This window comes from Podarcis melisellensis, assembly GCF_964234715.1.
Source record: "Podarcis melisellensis genome assembly, chromosome: Z".
Taxonomy (NCBI): Eukaryota; Metazoa; Chordata; class Lepidosauria; order Squamata; family Lacertidae; genus Podarcis; species Podarcis melisellensis.
In genome coordinates, this window is record NC_138547.1 from 24,292,046 (window position 1) to 24,313,334 (window position 21,289).

The 21,289-nt window shown below is 43.8% G+C and overlaps 1 protein-coding gene and 1 long non-coding RNA gene across 9 annotated transcripts in view; one reads left to right on the forward strand and one right to left on the reverse strand.

The window, feature by feature from the left end:
• The window catches only part of LOC309362053, a 38,656-nt gene that overhangs the window by 14,563 nt on the left and 2,804 nt on the right, over window positions 1-21,289 (forward strand). For 5 of the 8 annotated variants that reach the window (XR_014164741.1, XR_014164742.1, XR_014164743.1 and 2 more), the window contains 2 exons: window positions 10,650-10,700; window positions 16,675-16,768. This is a non-coding gene — a long non-coding RNA (uncharacterized lncRNA). Of the gene's footprint in view, window positions 1-10,649; window positions 10,701-16,674; window positions 16,769-18,998; window positions 19,370-21,289 lie in introns of those variants that run through there. The other 3 variants (XR_014164744.1, XR_014164747.1, XR_014164748.1) reach the window with 2 other exon arrangements.
• On the reverse strand, window positions 139-8,760 carry SERTM2 (serine rich and transmembrane domain containing 2). The gene is made up of 2 exons (XM_081896231.1): window positions 7,980-8,760; window positions 139-1,591 (listed from the first exon to the last, which is right to left on the reverse strand). The coding sequence occupies exon 2, from the start codon at window positions 1,051-1,053 to the stop codon at window positions 775-777; it is 279 nt and encodes a 92-aa protein (XP_081752357.1). The 5' UTR covers window positions 1,054-1,591; window positions 7,980-8,760; the 3' UTR covers window positions 139-774.

Here is a 21,289-nt window from a genome sequence, read left to right on the forward strand (position 1 = left end):
CTGGCTTCTGAAATTCAGAATATTTTTTTTCTTGTTTTCCTCCTCCAAAAACTAGGTGCGTCTTGTGGTCTGGTGCATCTTATAGAGTGAAAAATACGGTAGTTTCTCCCATGGGGCTCTTTCAGAAGCACAGGCAGCTAGGGAGGCTGCAGAAGCACCGAGAAGTGTTTATTGGAATGAAAAGCTCCCATACCACCCAAGGGTGTCTCAATTCTACAGCTACCAGAATTCTGAAGAAGTGCTCAAGTGTCCTGAGAATGAGGCAGATAAACCTGCAACCTCTTTCATAGAGGGAGAAATAGGCAAATAGGTTTTGATACAGTGCTAGTTCCTTCTATTGCTTTTATTCATCGTTAAGTCCAGAAGTCCTCTATTTTCTCCTGCAAAAAAATCAGTCACCTGGGCTCTTTTGGAGAGCTCTTACCAGTCCAGAACGATGAGTACAGGGCCAGATTATACCAGCTCATTATAAAGCAGCTCCATATGTCTATATGTAGGTTGTTTGAAACCAAACGTCACAGCACATGCTGCTTACAGCTCTTAGTGTCAAGCTAAGCTTGCTGGATACTTGTCTTGCCATTTCCAAGGCAAACTGAATTCTATGTAGAATCACTGAGTTGGAAAGGACCTCAAAGGCCATCCAGGCCAACCCTCTGCCAGTGCATCCCTCAAGGCTATCCAGGACTTCCACTCCACAAGCTCCACCATATGAAATTGGTTTCTCATCGCAGACAATCTTTTTTTGCAACCAGTTGCTTCCCAGCCTCCAGCCCACTAAGTACTGGGGATCCTGCCATGCATTTCAACATCTGTAAACTGCTGGATGTTCTCGGTGCTCTCTGGAGATGTGGTAATAGGGGAGATGACGTGTTTCAGACGCAGGAGCATGGTGAAAAGTAGAATGAGTAGGATGGCCAGTAGGGTCAGAAACAACCCTACATACATATACAGGTTGGAGTATTTATCTGCATTTGCCACTCCTGTAGCCAGGGTTGGGGGTGGGTGGGCACGACCAGTAAGATTTCCACGGAATCTGAAATAGACCTCAGTCATTTCTTACTCAGGCCTTTTCCATTTTCTCTGTTCACTCATGAATTCCTTACTTCTTCTTTGATAGTGTCTTAAAGATTAGATTAGGAGGTAATTCATGCATCAATATTGGATGGGCTGAAGTCTTTGCCTTGTATAGAGGAATAGTTCTCATCAGAGGGTCATCTTCTCACATGGCTTTGCCTAAGGAAATGGCAGAATCAATCAAAGGTTCCTTCTGGGTGGTGGTTTTTTTTCTACTTTTTAAAAAAAACCTTCCTGGCTGAAAAATATTTGTGTTTTCTTCAGTAAGGAATAAACATCTCAATGGAGTTTGGGGGGGGGGGTAAGGATCTCCTACCAACAGTGTCACCCAATGGCCCACAGATCCATGAGTTACCTTGCAAAAGTCTGCTTTGGTTACTTTTGGAAGCAGACTCCTGTCTTCACTAGAAGGCAAACATCAGTGCCCATATTCAGAAGAACTAGAGTCTGGTCTTTTTCCACTTCCCACCTTCAGATGACCAAAATCACAGCAGTACCAGTAGTCAACATGATATTTCTATAAAGATATAAAAAGACAGAGAGAGAGAGACTATATTATTAAGCAAACTTTCACATAATCTTTTTGATTGTAGAGAATCTCATGGTAATAAAAGGAAAAATTACTGTGTTGCCAAAATCTGTACTCGCAGTTTCTCATAAGTTCTCTTCCTCTGCAAATAAGGCTTCAATTTATCTGCTTCATTCTCACAGTAATTTTTACATTCCTTTAGAACTTCCTTCAGCCTTGGGTTTTGAGCTTCCCTTATCACTTATCACTGCAGTATGGCCAAAGGCTAAATATTTGTCCAGTTCTCTGCAGGTTCCCATGCTGTCCACAGTTCCTGATCTGAGAAAAATCTCTAGGAGGAGTTTTCTCAGGGTATTTTTCCCATGAGCTTTGACTGAAGCATGAGCACCCTAGGAAAGCCTGTTTAGCGCAGACAAAAGGAGGGATGATTTGCAGAATGAAAGGGTTGCATCCAACCAAGTTCTCAGAGTAGGCCTGCTGAATTTAATGTCCTTAATTTAGCAGTCTCCATTAACTTCAATGGTCTACTCTGAATAGGGCTAGCATGAGATACAACCCAAATAAATGGCACTTGCATGCACCTCTCAGCCACCTCAGCAATAACAGAAGCACACCCAAAACCCTATACCCAGTCCATTAAAATTTTACTGATTCCCACCCCCACCCCCACCCCGTTGGATGCAATTTCTTCTCCCATTAATTGGTAGAAAATCAGGGGCAAGATTTATTGTTCACTTTTTATTTTAAAGGTAAAGGGACCCCTGACCATTAGGTCCAGTCGTGGCCGACTGGGGTTGCGGCGCTCATCTCACTTTATTGGCCGAGGGAGCCAGCGTACAGCTTCCGGGTCATATGGCCAGTATGACTAAGCTGCTTCTGGTGAACCAGAGCAGCACACGGAAATGCCATTTACCTTCCCGCCGGAGCGGTACCTATTTATCTACTTTGACATGCTTTCGAACTGCTAGGTTGGCAGGAGCAAGGACTGAGCAACGGGAGCTCACCCCGTCGCAGGGATTCGAACCACCGACCTTCTGATTGGCAAGTCCTAGGCTCTGTGGTTTAACCCACAGCGCCACCTCCGTCCCTCTTTTTCTTTTGCACTGCACTAATTAAAAGATATAGGTTGGCTGGCCAGATTCCAGTTCACACTTGAAAATGAGCACATGTAGGAGGGATGTGATCACACCCATTGTCCTTGCTCTTGCACTCTTATGTGTATTCATCACACATATAAACTGTTCTGTGTGTAGGCTCCATACAAATGGTCTATTCCCCCTGTCATACGGACGGAACCCATGGATGTACAGTCTGTACATGTATAAGCTTTTCCAGATGTTTTTATGAATGTCTGTCGGAATCAGGAGCAAAGATGTGCTACCGAGGAGTTCAGCCTTGCCGTCATTTTAAAAATGCTCTTGAAGGTTAAGCCCAGACTTGGGACACGAAGAACAAAGTTATAGTTTGAACTTGCGACCCTCCTTAGCGCATAAACCAGGAGTGAGTCTTGGCAGTAATACATGAGAACTCCTGTACGTAATAGTACTTTGATTATTTGCCTGGTCTATACCACAGTTAAATCATCCAAAGCACAATCTTAATTACCTAATCTAGCCCTGCCAGAGAAAACTCCATTTGCCTTATTTAACACACTGTTAAACACATTCTATACGCACGGAGTCAGCCATCAGCATCCTTAAGCATTCTTCAAGGCGTGGCTCCTGCAGCTCAGGTAGAGAGTACTATACTGTGTCTACTCTCTGAGATCTAGCAGTGTACCAGATATCTAAGGACTTGCATAGATAATTGAATTACTGTCTAGAACATGCACGTTAAAATGGCATAAATAAGTGTACCCATTTAAATATGGTGATCAGACTACAAATCACACAGAAGTTAAGTAGAGATAGCAAACAGGCTCTGCAACAAAAGTTTGCAGTATTGCTCCCTAACAGGAGCGTGCTTGAGTCCTTTTCAGAGTTGCAGCCAGCCATGCCTTTCTCCATCATACCCCAGCTGTGATGGGCTCAAGCCAGCTCATTCACATTCCTCTACACCTTAGCTGCCACTGAAAATGGTTAGTTGACATTAGGTTGTTGTTGTTGTTTTTTTCCAGTACTTCTGCAAACTTCAAGGTTCCCTTGAGCATCCTGGTGTCTCCCTCTTGTTTCTCCTTACTAGCAAAGGGGTACCGAGTTTACTATTGGAGGAAGCAATTGGATCCTATTGAATATCATGGCATGGGTTGCAATATGGAGAGGTTAAATGTGATTGCAAGGTTCAGGTGTTTTTGTACATTATAAGCACATATATCAATAGAGTAAGTAAGGTAAATACATTGGTAAGCATAGGTAAGAGCCAGTGTGATGTACTGGTTAAAGGGTTAAACTAGGGCCAGGGTTCAAATTTACACTTAGCCATGAAACTCACTGGGTGATCTTGGGCCAGCCACTTCCTCTCAGACTCACCTACCTCACAGGGTTGGTGTTGGAATTAAATGGGGGGGGGGGGGAGAGAACCACCTTGAGCTCTTTGGAGAAAAAGGTGGCATATAAATGCAATTAATTAAAAAAAAGAAATTAGAGGAACTAAGATGAGAGGGAGGGGATGAGTTTGGAATGCTGATAGTGAGCAGTGATTGGTTGGGAGTTTTGAAAGGGAGTTTGAATACTAGTCTGAGAGGGTTTGGAGTCGAGTTGAGTTGACAGCGGAGTTGCATTTGGGGGTGGGTGGTAGACTGTGTGAGAGTTGGTGGCGGATGCGAAGCAGGGTTAGTCATCTAATATAGTATCAGTATTATAGTAGCTACTGTTGTATATAAAATAAAGCAACAAATAAGATAAACAGATTGAAACTATGTGTTTAGGTACAATCCTCAATCGCACAGCCATTGTTTATGATTCCTCTTCCATAAATTAATTGCTTTATACCACATGCCTCATACTTTGCTAACATTAGGGGAATTATTATTATTATTATTATACCCCACCCACTTATTCAGATAAATATAATTTGGGGTGGAAGCAGGTTATAGAGTTACCCATAAGAAACACAGCTCAGAGCCATACATCTTGTTAAGAGTGAGAAGTGGTACAGGGTAGTTTTGGGTGGTGGCAGAGCACCCCCTGGTAGAGGAGGGTGTGTGGCATGACAGTGGTGACAGCCGCCTCTCTTGTCTTCTGCAGCTCTTTCTGCTGAAAAAGGCAGAGTTCACATCAAATCCTAACAGACCATTTTTGGTAATGAAATAATATGCGTCACAGATGTTACTTCTGAAAATTAGGTGGCATTATGTTAAAGTTATTAACCTGAAGTTCATGTGTAATAATCAATTACGAAACAAGAGCCCCCAATTAATGAGCCTCTGCAAGGCACTTCTAATAAATGGAAGAGATTAAGGAGTGGAGATAATTCATTGAGGCTGGGAGTTTAGCATGGATGCCTGTGATTCGTTTTATGCTCCAGTCTTAAGAGTAGTTGCTCAGTTCCTTGCAAGGGAAGAATCTGATTTGCTCACAAAACTATGTGTGTGCATGGACTTCCTGCCTTGTCTTCTTTGTCAGGGAATGCTCTGTGATGAGGGCAAGAGGGAATCTTCATGCAGAACACCTCCTGACTTGTAGAAGATTATAAGGAATGCCACAGGGGAGGCTTTACACATACAGATCAAATAAATTATGGGGGAGTCAAATCGATTTGAATGAATAGACTCAGCTGAAAAGTCTGTGCTTGCTTCCTTGCACAAGGGCTTTCTTGTTTTCTTTTGCCGAAGAGCCCATTTATTTGCATACAATAGAGTTTCTTTTTGTGAACAGTAAAGTTCTTGTAGGGAGCATGGTAGGGCTACAGATAAACCCACTCTGCAAATGTTCTTTTCTGCAGAGGAATCAACTAGATCAGAAGGGCCAGGGGCAGAAGCCATAAGGGTGCAGGATCCATCTGTTAAGAGTTTGGGTGTAATCCTTGCCGCCTCCCTTTCCAAGGAGGCTCAGGTTACAGCAACAGCTAAGGCAACATTTTTCCATCTTTCCCGCATTAAACATTTAGTCCCTTACCTTTCCCGCCCTGATCGGGCCACAGTGATCCATGCAACAGTCACCTCCAGGCTTGCCTACTGTAATTCGCTCTATGTGGGGCTGCCCTTGAAACTGTCCCAGAAACTCCAGCGGGTGCAGAATGCTGCAGCGAGGCTCCTCACGGGGTCCCTGCCATGGGTGCATATTCACCCAGTGCTTTACCAGTTGCACTGGCTCCTGGTGGAGTATAGGGTCAGGTTCAAGGTGCTGGTCTTGACCTTTAAAGCCCTTTGTGGCTTAGGGCCCTCATATTTATGGGACCACCTCTCCTGGTATGCCCCGCAGAGGACCTTAAGGTCCATGAATAACCATAGTTTAGAGGTCCTGGGCCCTAAGGAAGTCAGACTATCCTCCACCACGGCCAGGGCCTTCTCAGTGATGGCTCCGACCTGGTGGAATGCTTTGTCCCATGAGACTAGGGCCCTTCAGGATTTAACCTCCTTCCTTCGGGCCTGTAAGAAAGAGCTATTCCGCCTGGCTTTTAATTTGAACTCAGCCTGATCTTTTATTTCCCTTCTCTTCCCTCCCCCTCCCCTTTTATGAAGATTACCCACTCTGAGACCCCACAGCTAATTCTCCCCTGGCCTTCTCACTGGCCCAAGTAGGACCAATTCAGCCAGCTAGCCCTGGGAATGCTTATTTCCCCTAAACTGATTTCTGAATTTTGAATTTTATTGTTATTCATGTTTTTATACTGTATTTTAAGCTGCTTTTACAATTAAGTGTTTTAAATTTGTTGTTAGGCACCCTAAGCCCAGTTATTGAACAGGGAAGGGTGGGGTATAAATAAAAATTTTTTATTATTATTATCCAGACCCTGTCACCAATCCTGAGCCAGAGGCAGAGTCTGTTAATCAGAAGTGCCTTGACCCACAGACACTCGCCTTGGAACCCCCCTGAGCCAGATCTCCCAAGGACAGTATAGCCAGATGTCCTACTTTGCATGAGGAGTGAAGAGTCCAGGTGTTGTTGGACTCCAAGTCCCATCATGCTTGACCATTGGTCATTCTGGGGCTGATGGGAGTATGTATGTATTTATTTATTTATTGTTTCCGTTTATAGACCACTTGCTACCAGAAGATCTTGAAGTAGTTTATATATAGTGAATAAAACCCACCCACATTCTAGCGGTCCCAGTGTTGAACTCGGAAGAGATCCAGGTTCAGATCCTCACTCACTTATGAATCTCACTGGGTAACCTTGGGCCAGCAACCTTCTCTCAGTTTAATTAACCTCATGGGCTTGTGAGGATAAAAGAGGAAGAACTATGAATACTACTACAACATGACACCTTTATCCCATATTCGAAGATTTGTGGATCTTTCCACAAAAGTAATCCTCGGTTAAGCAACTCACTGGATGCCTAACTCGATAGTGAGAATGCAGAACCTGCAACCCTCCAGCTGTTGCTAGATTCCAACTCCCATCATCCCCAAGTGTTGGCCATACTGGCTGGGGCTGAAGGGAGTTGGAGGCTTCCTTCAACATCTTCTGGAGGGTGGCAGGTTGTCCACAACTCTAAAAAGCTTTATAAAGATCACAATTTCCTGTGCTCCTGAGCTAATTGCCCCTAAATGCCCCTACATACAAATGAAGAGCGGAGATACGATTCCTGCATTGCAGGGTGCTGTACTAGATAACCCTTGGAGTCCCTTCCAACTCTACAATTCAATTTATTTATCCCCAGCTCTAGAGATTGAATAACAAGACTCTTCTTGTTAGCTAAGCAACTGCAGTAAACATCTTTCTTGCGGTTACAAACAAGTCAGCCTATCTTGTCTTATTTTCACCAAGCACAAACAAATTAACCATCTTTTTAAAAGGCTCACTTTTAGCATTTTAGGTTAACTCAGATTAGGATGATTTTTAGAGTGGACAGCATAGTATTATTGTGAATATTTGTGGAGCTAGAAATTAAGTCAGTACTGCTTGCAGAAAAAGTTAGTCAAAACACTCTGCTGCTGTAGCATTTAGTGTCTTTTTGAAGGCCGCCTGTTCCCAAAACAAGCTGTCTGGGCTTAATCTGACTACTGAAATCAATACTTTTGCTTAGCTCATTTGTAGCACACATAATCTCTTTACTTCCCACTGAAAAAACACAGACACCAAGAAAATTGATACATGCATGCATGCTTTTTTTTTTAAAGAAACCATCAATTGGAAGTACTAGCTTTCCTTTTTTTGTTGGCAGATAGTCTATTTTCTCGTTTCATATCAAATGCATAAAATAGCACATTCTTCTAACTACGCCTTGGCACAGAGATAAAAACAGTTGGATTTTGACAAGTGCAGCCAATTACCTTTCATCGTAAGCAGGAGCAGAGGAGTGACCCCTCAAGACACCTCCTTGGTAGGTGTACCCTAGATTGCTTTCTGCAAGGTGTCCTGGAAGCATCCCCTCTAAGATGCAGGTGCTTTGGAAGAAAAAGAGACCAGCTGTTGTTTTGTCGCTTGAGGTGGAAGACTAGGCTTTCCAAGGAGAAAGTACACTTTCCTCTCGTCTCCTTTGCACACCAGCGTTTTGCATTGCGACAGGCAGAGGGGCGCTGCTTAATTCCTTAGACGCTAGTTGATGGTCCTGCTCTCACTGTGCTGCTGATGGTTTTCCTGCACGGGTGAGACAGATCCATATATCTTCTGGATGGCTGAACCACAGCAGCCTCCGTCAACCGTCTCTCTCTCTCTCTCTCGCTCTCTCCTCCTTTTGCTTCTATAGGCAACAGACACAGTAAGCTGGGAAAGGTATCTCTCCAAGCGCAGCTATGCTTCATCAGTAGGGAGAGAGAGAGGTGGAAAAAAAAGAAAGCTGCCAACACTAGTAGCAAAGTTTCTATAAGCCTTTTTTAATTCCTTCCATGCTGCAGGCTGGCCCTTTTCCCTCTAGGCAACCAGCCACAAAGCAGAGGCTTAGATTTGAAGGCAATGATCACTCTCTCATTATGATTTCTTTTATAAAAACAAAACAAAAAAGAGATTTTTTTAAAAAAAAACATTTTGTAGGATTGGAAGCATTCTTTTTAAATATATAGTCAAACAAGGCATGCAAATCAGGATGTTTTTCAGGGTTCCACCCCCACCCCCAGGGCTTTGAAAACCTTCAAAATAAAGTAAGTGCAATACATCACAGCCAATGATATCCGTGCCATATAACTTGCAAGTTTCCTCCCCTTCTGTTTGTATGCAGTCACATTTGACAGAATGAAATCCTGGTTGCTTTCAGGTGTAGAGCCATTTTGAGCTACGGGGTTCCCAGTTTACTGCTATAGCATGCAACTGAGTCAATAGGAAACACCCTGGGGAAACATTAACAGACCAAAAATGCCCACTACATGTAGACACCTATCTGGACACAACCCATTGGCCTGGCTTTGGGGAGGGGAGTTCAGAAAAGCCTGGCCCAAGGTATTTTGCTGCACGAGAGAAGGGGAAACAGGTAGGGCATGGTGGCTCTGGGAGTTTGCAACGGACCCTGGCAGGACCCTCTGCAGATGCCCAATGATGCTGACCATCAATTGGAGGATGCAGGAGACAGACGAGAGGAAGGGAGGAATGATCCTTGAATGTTCTGAAATGTCATTACATATACATGCAGATGGGTTACTGTGGGAAATGAAAAAGCCAAGGATTGCATTTGATAAAAGGCCATAGCTCAGAGGCCAGAGCATCTGCTCTGCATGCAGTAAGACCCTGCTGTCATTCACTATGGACAATACAGGGCTAGGCAGACCAAGAGTCTGACTCCCTGTGGCCCTATGAAATACAACATGGTATCCCCTCCCATTCTATGTGCAAAATCGAACCAGACTGGCACGAGAATCTTATTTCAACACTGGCAAAACGTGATAATGATATCCCACATCACAGCTGAGCACAACAGGCTAGCAGTAGCTTAGGGGACTCAGGAAGAATGGTTAGGGGCTGCTGCCACTTCTACTATCTATGGCCTAAGGTAGGTGCCTCATCCTGCCTAAGAGTAGGACCAGACCTGCTTTCAGAAGTAAGTGACTGGCTCAGCCCAAACGTCCTGCAGAGAGCAGGCGCACCAAAGCACTGTGTGATGTCCTACATAGGAGACTCATTGCTCCCAGTTTTATTGGGAACTAGTTGAGATTTGGGTGGTATCATGATGCCTGAGGTATTCTTGTTAACATGCAAAAGAAAAGAAAAAAGAGGTTATCTCACAGAAATCAGAAAGTAAAAATGATGCACCTGAAGGAAGAAAATGCATTCTGTACAAAAGTGACACATAATGACCATTTTACCATTTTGCATTAAAAACAGACCAATCCAGGAGTTCTTGTTCACAGTAGGCAATATGTTTCCCACAGTAAAAACATAGCAGCTCATTGGAAGCTAGTCATATCACCTGATTCAAAATCTCTCTTCATCATCAGCCCAATTGTCAGCAATCCATATTTCATATGGTAGGTGCTTCTACAAGTATTTATCATATATTTATTACATTTACATCTCACCATATATCCAGGGAGCTCAAGGTGGCATGCATGGTACTTCCTCTCCCACATCTTACTCTCACAACAACCCTGTGAGGTAGGTTAGGCTGAGAGAGAGCCCCAAGTTAGCTGGTGAGTGGGGATTTGAACCATGGTCTCCTATGTCCTAGTTCAACACCCTAAGTACCCCTACACTGGTTCTCATTCAGTGTGATAGCCATCCTGTAGCTTCCCAGTGCTGGCAAAAATAAACCACTCCTCAGAATTTATTCATTTTTTAAAACTACAACATTTTTCAGATGATTGACTGTCATCAGCAGGCAACCTTTGGAAATGATTTTCCTTCACTCACAGATTCAGTTCAGTGGTTGGATGGCTTTTTAGAGCTCACAGATTCCTCAAGGAACAAAGCGTGCCAGCTGATATGTTTGGTCTTTTCGGTGTCCATCTGTCATATTCTCTCTCTCTGAATATAATCAGCCTTTCCTGATGAATTTTTGTTGCCATTGCTGACAGACCTGTATGGTGATTCAGGAGCAGGAATACTTCAGCACCCACTTACAGCCAGTAAGTTGGTTGAAAGATAAGTACCATTCTTCTTTCCTTAATTCAGCTGCAAACCCACAGTTTCTACCCACAATGATAGATTTGTGAGTTCCAGAAGCCTTCAGTTGTGTTTTCCTGGACATAGAAGTAGAAACAGGGTAGCCACCTGTCCTAACATATGGAGGACAGTCCTTTATTTCCACAAAGTGGTTTAAAGGAGTAACTGTAAGCCATACCAGGAGATACTGTAAGACTCACCAGGAGGTGATCTAACCATGACACAGGGACTGGTTTAAAGGCCCCTCACCTTCAGACCACCTTCTCCCTGCCTGCTTGAGAAAATGAAATCCAGAGTGTGCTAAACTACATATACTGCTCTGGTGAAATATTGGGATGTTCCCATGATTGTCCTGAGCTACTCCAAACAATATGGCATTGGTGTGAATGTTGACATCTCCCAAGACAAACAGTCCTCCTTAGTAAATTATTTTATTGAGTTTTGGAAAACAAAATGAACATAGAACAATGTAGACAAAGTACATTAAAGCAATGTCTATAACCTCACTTGAGGTGGTACTACAAAAGTTCATATTGCAGAATATCAGAGGAAGTATGCAGTGAGTCAGAATATAAGAGAATTTAGAGTGTGTGTCCAATATAATGGGAGCCAGTGTGGTACAGTGGTTAAGAGTGGTGGGCTCGTAATATGGTGAACCAGGTTCACGTCTCCCCTCCTCCACATGCAGCTGCTGGGTGACCTTGGGCCAATCACACTTCTCTGAAGTCTCTCAGCCCCACTCACCTCACAGAGTGTTTGTTGTGGGGGAGGGAGGGAAAGGAGAATGTTAGCCACTTTGAGACTCCTTAGGATATTGATATAGCGGGATATCAAATCCAAACTCTTCTTCTTATAAGCAAAAGTTCTTAGGCAGAATTTTGGCTATTTAGATATACCCTCCACAGTCTAACCTGACACATTGAAGGTTGTAGTAAATGTCTGTCCTTATTTTATTTATTTAATTATTTCATTTCATAAAATTTATACACTGCTTGATTTTAAACAAATAATCTCAAAGCAGTTTACAGAAAGTGATTCTTATCCTTGTTATAAGAAATAAAAGGCCAGAATATTGCATCAAATTTCTCTTTTTTTAGTTATTCCTCAAACCACATGATTCTGGTAAGCTACTCTTTTGGAAAATGCCATATTTTGTCCAGACAGCCTCTTATAGAAAGTCCAGCCAAATTCCAGTGACTGGCTATCTGCAATTGTGATGCTGCCAGCAGAAGAACCACCATCAGGAGATCAAATAATTAAAAGCTGTAGTGCTGGATCTGTTAGGATAATACTGCCTGTGATATCTGATTTTTTGTGTGCAAATACTGCGACCCAGAAGGAGGCTAACAGTCGTGATGTCTTTAGCACCATGCCTGAGATCACCTCCATCACTTGTACAAGAAGGCTGTTGAGCATGAGGAGCACTAACTGATCCCATGGCAATAAATAGGCATCTGAAAGTATCCCCAAAGACTGCACTGTCACAGTTGTAACCTTATTGGGTTCTACAAAAAAGAAACCCAGGCATCGCTCATTTATCTGGCAGTGTGCTGACGAGATTGCAAAATATTGCAACCAGATACATATGCTCACACTGTTTGTTGCAAATTGTTTTTTATGCTTTGTTAATGTATTTCCCCACCTTCTGAGCAGGGCTCAGGCACTGCGCTCTGTGCCTTCAAATACAGCTTTCAGCATAGCTGCATAGCACACCTCAGTGGAGGTATCTGTGCAGCTTCCAGGTCTTTGGCCTCTCTTGCTCTTCTCTTTCAATGGTTTTGTTTTACAATCTCACACAAAAGCAAAGCCTCAAATGTTTGTTTGGGAGGCTTCTTTTGCTGCTGAGAATCTTACTCTCAAGTGAGAATCACAAGGCTGTGAAGCACTTACATCTTCAGAGCTGTAAAATACATCAGGTCAAGTGCTGTGTTGTAAACAAGAAGAGTCGTCATTTGGCAGAGCTGAGGCTGGGAGAGACACAACACAGCTGATTATCTTTGCCCAGCTTGCAACCTCAGTCTCTCCTTGTGCCGTTGACCACCACCCCCAGATGCCCCCAAAGAGAGCTGGCACATATTCCTCACGTCACCAAGGAAGATTCTTAACAGCAGAAACTAAACCTGGCATACACAGGGGTAAGGAACCTGTGTTCCTCAATGCATTGTTGGACTCCAGCTTTTATAAGCCCTTACCAGCAGGGCCAATGGGAGTCCAACAAAATCTGGAGGGATACTGGTCTCTGATTCCTGGTATAGACAGTAGCCATAGATTTGTCAGCTGTACTGGTCACCTGTTGTTTTCCGGAATCAATTTAAGGTGCTTGCTTTGATGTCTGAAGCCCCAAACATCTTAGGACCAGAGTGGTTAAATAATCACAGTCCCTCCAAGTATTTAAAATAGTCCCTCCACTATTTTCCAGGCACAGCCCCAGATTTATAGAAGCCATCCCAGTTTCTGATTTGATCCTGGAATGGCCCACTTTTCCTTAGGACACCCCTATTCTGATTGGAGAAATGTTGGCGTGTATGGAGTTATACGACCCCTGAGCCAAGGAGATAAGTAACTACCTTTAGAAGACATCTGAAAGCAGCCCTGTATAGGAAAGTTTTTTAATGTTCAATGTTTTTATATATGTTGGAAGCCGCCCAGAGTGGCTGGGGCAACCCAGTTAGATGAATGATGTATGATGATGATGATGATGATAGAACAGGACATCCCTATTTTCATCAAAGAAATGTTGGAGGGTACATAATCAATCTCACTTCCAAGGGAACTCCGGGAATTGCAGCTCTGTTCGGGGAACAGGCCCCCATTAAGAACTCTCAGCACCCTTAGCAACTTGGGTACAGGAAACCTTAATGACTGCCTGGTTCCTAATATCCCTGCCTGATCACTCAGATCTTATGGAAAGTCACTCTTAGCAATTCCTCATGCCTTGGACATTCAGCTAAAGGAGCTGTATGTTTTGCATTCTGGACCCAGTTTTGTGGAACTCCCTCCCCTTCCCGTTAAAGCTCTGGTGTTTCATGAAAACTTGTCTATTTTGGCATGTGTTTTAGGTAATCTTTTCTTACTGCATTCCTTTTCTACACCATTGTATGCTGCTTAGAAACTACAGAATATAAATGTTTGATGTAAGTAAGTAAGTAAGTAAGTAAGTAAGTAAGTAAGTAAGTAAGTAAACACACACCAATGAGATCTGTGGGCATTTTGCATTTTTGAAACTCAGCCTTTCAGCATATGGCAGTGTCACTGGAGTGTCACACGGACGTTAAAGCAGGGCAAATTAATTAATAGGAATTTATGGAGTGCTCTTTCTTCCCCAGTTTGTATATTCTTTCATCTCCTGGTTGTTATTATTAGATGTAAATGAATCCCACAAGCCTTAGCAAAGAACAACCAGAATCTTCAGGTTTGGACTAGTTTCAGACCAACTGGGTTTCCTGTGACCTCCAGTATGACCCATATATCAACCCAGACTTGATGGAAAACTAAGCCAGAAGCATTTCAGACACAGACTGCCCTTTGACTATCCAATTGTCCAGGAGTCATGGGTTGAGACAACTCTGAATGAAGCTTACAGTAATCTTCCCTGTCCCGCAGTTGAGTCATTTCTGGCTAATACCATATGATTTAATTCTGAATATGCCTTTATATCCAAACCCCATAAAAAACCTGACATTAAAACACAGACTAGTGTGTGCCAGAGTATTGTATCTGGAGGACTTAGATCTATACTTCTATATTTGTTTGTTCTATGTATGATACTTTTCCTTTAAAGGCTCTGAAAGAATTTTATCCTGTTCTACCAGATTTCATTAAGTACTAGCAGCCTCATACCCAGTATTGCTCAGGAATTCTATGAAAAAGAAAAATCAATGAAGTTGTGAAAACAGTGGTTAAAATCAGTATACCTTTGAAAGGTTCAGTCCACCATTTTGATTCAAAATGGCATCCAACTGTCTTCTGAAAATAATATAAGTCTCAGGAGCCATCTTGAAAAAGTTGGTTATGACATCTCAATATATGTCTAAGTGCATAACAGGCAGAGAACTTTCCAAAATACCTAACAGGTATTTATTACTTTCCCTCCTACTTCCAAAGAGCTGGATCATCCTCACAACAACGCTGTGAGGTAGTTTAGGCTGAGAGATACCGACTGTGTGTAACCTTTAATTATCAGGATTTCTTTTTGTTTTTCGTTTGCAGTTCTAGAGATGGGGTATCTTACTGCTCAAAGCTTTCCAGTTAGTGACTCAATGCCAGAACTCAGAGCCATACCCCTTTAAAATATAATAGTTCTAACCCTTACAGAGACTCAGAGTAAACCTTTTCATGTTTAAGAGAGTTTGAAGGCTTCTCCCCTGGTGTGTTTTTTATATTAAGCCTGCCTCTTAGCTGCCAGATGTTCAAAAAACACCTTGTAGGCCCTTTGTAGGTGGTAGTGGAAGAAATGACTCACATCTCATAAACTGAATCAACAGGTGTGGATTCTACTATCACCTTTGTGATGAGAGCATCATTCTCCCTCACTGCATTCTCAACCTTTACTACACATCTGGATCTCATGTTACCATTATCTACCTGACATTTCTGTTTAGGCCACCCTCTGACTTGTATCCAAGGTGGCACAAATGAGAGACAGTGTGATGCCGTGGTCAGATACCACTAGGACCAGGACCTGGGTGACCAGGGTCGCAAATCCCCACTCAGTCACAAAGCCAATAGGTGACATTGGGCCAGTTACTGCCCCTCAGCCTCACCTACCTCACAGGCTGGTTGTGGGAATTAAATGTGGAGTGGGGGAGAGACGGACTACTGAGCTCCTTTGAGAAAAAGGTGGGATATAAATGCAGGGAGTAAACAAAATATAAAGTGGGGGTTCAAACAATCATCTAGTTGGTCGCTGTGAGGACAGAATGCTGAGTGAGGTGGCCTGACCTAGCAAGCCTCGTGTTATTTTCTGGATCTTGAATAGTTGGAAAGGCGGGTCTTTCCATTCTCTTCCTCATCCTGCATCCAGGCCCAGCTTGCCCATAAGGCAAGCTAAAGCAATTGCATCAGTTTGGCAGGTTGGAGACAGAAAGGAGAGGCGGCAGATCAGGGCCTATGAGGACCTCCGCCACTTCCTGCGCCATCACCCCTGACTCCTCTGCCCTCCCAATGCCGAAGCCTCCTCCACTGCCACCTTCTCTCCCTCCCCACTGCTGCTGCTGACTCCCCCCTCCACACGGCCTCCTTTTGGTCCCCTTTTTCTTATAATTGGGGAGGCAGAGGAGTCCGTGGGACAGGGGATGAGTCAGTGGCAGCAGATGGCAGAGAAGGAGCTTTAAATATGCAATGGCTTTAACTATCTTCATATATGTAAATGTTTTATTTTTTCCTATATTGTTATACTACACCTCAAGAGCAATTTAGGACTGGTGACGTTGCTATCATCTCCTTGATCAAAAGGCTCAGGCAGCTCTTGAGATGTATAATGAAATCAAGAAAGCACCCTAAAAAAGAAGCATTCTTGTACAGTGGTACCTCGGTTTACAGATGCTTCAGGTTACAGACTCCGCTAACCCAGAAATAGTACCTCGGGTTAAGAACTTTGCTTCAGGATGAAAACAAAAATCATATGGCAGCGGTGCGGTGGCAGCAGGAGGCCCCATTAGCTAAAGTGGTACCTCAGGTTAAGAACAGTTTCCGGTTAAGAACGGACCTCCAGAACGAATTAAGTTCTTAACCTGAGGTACCACTGTAATAACTTTAGCGTTCAATAACTTTAGAAAAGGGTCTCTTGTAAGGAAATTACTGCAGTCATTGCCGTGGTTGCAATAGGTGACTTCAACTACCCTCACATACACTGGTTACATATGTATTCCAGCAGTGCTGTTTTTCTAGAAAAAGAGGTGCTGGAGCTCACCAGAAACTTCTCCCTTGTTCCCTTAGAATGGCAATGACACTCACCTGAGAGGTATCGGAGCTGAGCTCCAGTGAGCACTCGCTGGGGGGAAAAGCCCTGTGTTCCAGTCATGGCAAAGAGGTAAGATGCCTAGGTCTTCAGGTAGGACAGAAACAGGCTTCTCCCTGAAACCCTGGAGAACTGCTGGAGGGTATAGAGAGTTTAGCTAGGGATAGCCAGCATGCCCAATGATCAGGGATGATGAGAGCTGCAGTCCAACATCATGTGGAGGTCACCACATTCTCTACCCATGGCTTAGGCAGGATTGAACCAGAGGGGCCAGTAGTCTTGTTCAGTATAACACAGCTTCCTGTCTTTCTATCTGGCTCAGTAGTGAGATTTAGACAGAGCCAAGATGTGCTATTTCTGAAGACAAATGAGAAAGGTTTGATGGTGCTCCTGTAAAAGTGGGCATGTTATTTGCATTTCATAAAAGGGAAACAGAATAATGCAGAGTCTGGTGGCTTCCAGTGGCATCCGGTAGCATTCAGTACCTTTGAAAAGCAGGTTCTAGTTTTTCTGGAATCCTCATAAATTAAATCAGCCACAGAACCCGGATAGGGTTGCATATTCCCTCAGTACTAATTCTGAGCAACCTTCACGTATCTCCAGCCACATCTGCTTCTCATGTGATTTCCAGCATAATTGCAAGGCAATTTTAAAAAAAAAAGCCCTGTAGGCTTCTCTTTGCCTCTTCTTTGTGGCATGACCAGCACTAAATTTAACCGCATGATACATTCCTAGCAAAACAAAGCCCCTTCATTGCATTGGAACAAGCAGAAATACCAAGGTTTGCAGCTCCTGATGCAAATGTAATGGGAATGCTGAGCACCCTTGCATGTAGGGCCATGTGGTCCAATTGCCAGGACAAGGGCCACATGCAGCCCTTGAGACCTTTTTTGGTGGCCCTCTGCAACATTTGATGCCCTGCTCCCAGCTCTCACACTGCCTTCCCAAAGCCGGATAAGTGAGGTGCTGGGCTTTGGAAAGGAGGAAGGAGGGTTCCTTAAGACCTCTTTCCTCCTTCCCAAAGACTCTATTCCACAATACAACGTTCTGAGAGGTGATATGATAGCCGGCTTCAAATATTTGAAGGGCTGTCACATGGATGATGGAACAAGTCCGCTCACCTTTTCTAGGAAATGGAGCCAAGACTTTAACTGTCCAAGCTGCAGGAACAGCCTTCTTTTCAAAATGTTTATTTTCCATCAATCCATGCTCAGGTTTCTTGGTTAAAAAGGCTTTGGAAGGATGGCATAGACTTAACCTCCCAGCTCCTGACAAGCACAACCTATAACTTTTGACATTCTAAAGCAGATTTGGAAAAAGCTGCCAGCTATTTGCTGGTCCTGCTTGGAGTATAGCCTAAGGTTACCAGACATCCCCATTTCCCGGGGACAGTCCCTGGATTTACAAATCAGTCCCCTGACAAAATCCATCTATATAGTAGGAAGTTGAAAAGTGTCCCCGGATTCATTGAAAAAAATCTGATAACCTTAGCATAGGCTCTTCAGGGCAGCATATTCTGTAGCATTCATTGGAGCACTAAGAGTGGGGGAATGTGTCTATGAGCAAAACATACCGGGCCAAGCGAGACAGAGTGGTCTGGAGCTATGTGATATTGCTGTTACCCAGGGGTCAGCAAACTTTGTCATCAGGGGGCCGGTCCACAGTCCCTCAGACCTTGTGGTGGGCTGGACTATATTTCCTGCAGCCAATCCAAAGCTGCGCCAATGTCACTGCCCACCCAGGTGCTGTGCCAGCGATGCGGAAGCGCACGGGGACTGACCAAGCGGGTGGCAGGGTCTGCAGGCCGGATTTATGAGCCTGGGGGGCTGCATCCGGCCTTCGAGCCATAGTTTGCCGACCTCTGCTCTTACCCCATCCTCCTTGTCCATTAACATCCAGGCATCCAAAACAGACCAGCTAGCCAAGGGTGCTGCCATCTGCCTCCCCACATTTGGGAGTGCTGGCCCATGCCCTGTTAGGGACGATAGGTGATTTCTGCAGCTGTGCCCCCGATGTTCAAGGCCCCCTTTTCATTCATGAAGATGGCTCCCCCCCCTCCTCCGGTCAGGCATCAATTCTCTAGTCTAGGGTCTTGCGTAAGGCAGTTGCCGAGTGCGGCCTGCAAGCACAATAGTTTGCCACGCATTCATTCAGAATTGGGGCAGCCACTATTGCCTGGAGCTTGGGTGCCTCTGCTGAGGACATAAAGACCATGGGCAGATGGCAGTTGGAGGCCTACAAGAGGTATATACATGGTCAGAAACAATAACTTACACACTACTCTATCCTAATTTCATTCCAGGGTCGTCTAGCAAGAACATTTGGATATACGGGCACAGTATTGTGCATCGGGCGCAGATGCACTCCATCACCACTGGCTTGGGAGCTGTACTCAGCCTCCCAATGGGATTCATTGGCTGGGCCAATGGCAAGAGTTTATGCACTTGATCATGGCGAGAATCGAGTCACAAGGGCTCCCGTACACCTTCATCATCCATTTGGGTGGAAACGATTTGGGCCAACGCAAGGGAATTTACTTACCATGGGCTATAATCAAAGACTTGCAGATGCTGCACAACTTGTACTCCACCATATGCCTTGGCTGGTCCAATATGCTTGAGTGACATCAATGGCGCAACCCTGATCCAGTGGGAATCAACTGTGCAATTAAAGGTAAAGGGACCCCTGACCATTAGGTCCAGTTGTGACCAACTCTGGGGTTGCGGCGCTCATCTCGTTTTATTGGCCGAGGGAGCCGGCGTACACCTTCTGGGTCATGTGGCCAGCATGACTAAGCCGCTTCTGGCGAACCAGAGCAGCGCACGGAAACACCGTTTACCTTCCCGCCGGAGCAGTACCTATTTATCTACTTGCACTCTGACGTGCTTTCAAACTGCTAGGTGGGCAGAAGCAGGGACCGAGCAACGGGAGCTCACCCTGTCACAGGGATTCAAACCGCCGACCTTCTGATCAGCAAGTCCTAGGCTCTGTGGTTTAACCCACAGCACCACCCGCGTCCCTAACTGTGCAATATTGGTGCCACATATTGGAGTGGGGTGGCTGGGTGATTCAGCACCTCCATATTAAATTCTTGGAAGATACTCTTGTTTTGGCCTGATGGCATACACCTTTCCTCCACAGGAAACGATATTAGGTTAGCGGACATTGTAGCAAGTATCAGGCTTGGATGCAGATGTAAGTGGTTTGGCAGTAAGCATTTTCCTCAATTGGTGGTTGGGCATCGGGGCAATCCTTTATCTTGGATGGAGGGGTGGTTGTAGCCTCCGCCTGCCCCTCCAGACGCTGGGGTATCCTGTTAAAGGGATCCAGGGTGCAGTGGTCATGTCCGTGTGTCCAGGCAGGGCCAGGGCCAATGGTGCTCCCCCAGACAGTGGTCCCTGCGGGGGTCACCCTATGTGATGTAAGTTTTTGGAACCTTCCACTTTGACTGACCTATGCGTCATTTCTGGTGGGCCGGCTGGAAGTATTTTGATCGATTTGTTTATTTGCAAATAAATAAAAGGAAAACAATCTGATTAATAAGATTAAAATGGAAGAGAAAGTAACAGATAATACGAAGGAAATTAGGAAACAATTTATAAAATATTTTACAGATTTATACTGAGCAGGACTAGAAAAGAAAGCAGAAACTGAAAGATATTTAAGACAAAGTGCTAAAAATTCCAAATGAAAAATTAACAATATTAAATGCACCTATTAATATTACAGAGATCTCAGATGCCATTAAAAAAGCAAAAATAGGTAAAGCACCAGGACCAGAAGGATTAACAACGAAATATTATTTAAAGAATTGCAAAATTATCTAATTCAACCACTACAAAATCTTATTAATCAAATTATAAATGCAGGACAAATACCAAAAACTTGGAAAGAGGCCTTTAATTCCAAAGCAAGGAACAGACTTGGAGGAGGTTAAAATTACAGACCAATTTCATTATTAAAAAATAAGGATTATAAATTATTTGCAAATATACTAGCTAACAGAATGAAAGGCACCTTACTAGAAATAATTCATCAAGATCAGTAAGGATTTCTTCCAGGAAGACAGATGAAAGATAAACCTAAGGAATATAATAGATATACCGGTAACTGAATATTTAGAGGTAAGGAATGAAAAATAGGCAGCCATGATGTTCTTTCCCCAGCATTGACTGTATGGGAATCCTGGAGCTGGAGCATCAGTAGAACAAACAACCTTTCAGAGCAACCAAATTAGTTCTCTTTCTCTTCTTGTCTCTTAAAAAAAATATCAAAAAATCACAACACTCAGCTCTCTGTTTTTATTTTTATCTCATTAATGATCACAGAGGCTCCTTCTTCAGCTTAGTTATTGAGTAGATGAGGGCTTCCCCCATTAACAGAAGCTTTGTTATACAGCAAAATGCACAAAATAAGAATTGTTTCACATGCTGCTTTTTGTTCATCCCTGTTGTTTCACTCTTTGAGGTTGCTCAGCAATATGCTTCCTGATTCTTCTTCAGACGCCAGAGCTGCCAAAATCAATATATAAAACAGCCAGTATAGCAACAGTAACATGTAAGGCCCAGTGAGTGGACATTTTACAGCATTGTT

Coding starts and splice junctions, on each gene's coding strand:
- SERTM2 (XM_081896231.1), bottom strand. CDS start 1,053: ATGACTGAGGTCTATTTCAGATTCCGTGGAAATCTTACTGGTCGTGCC.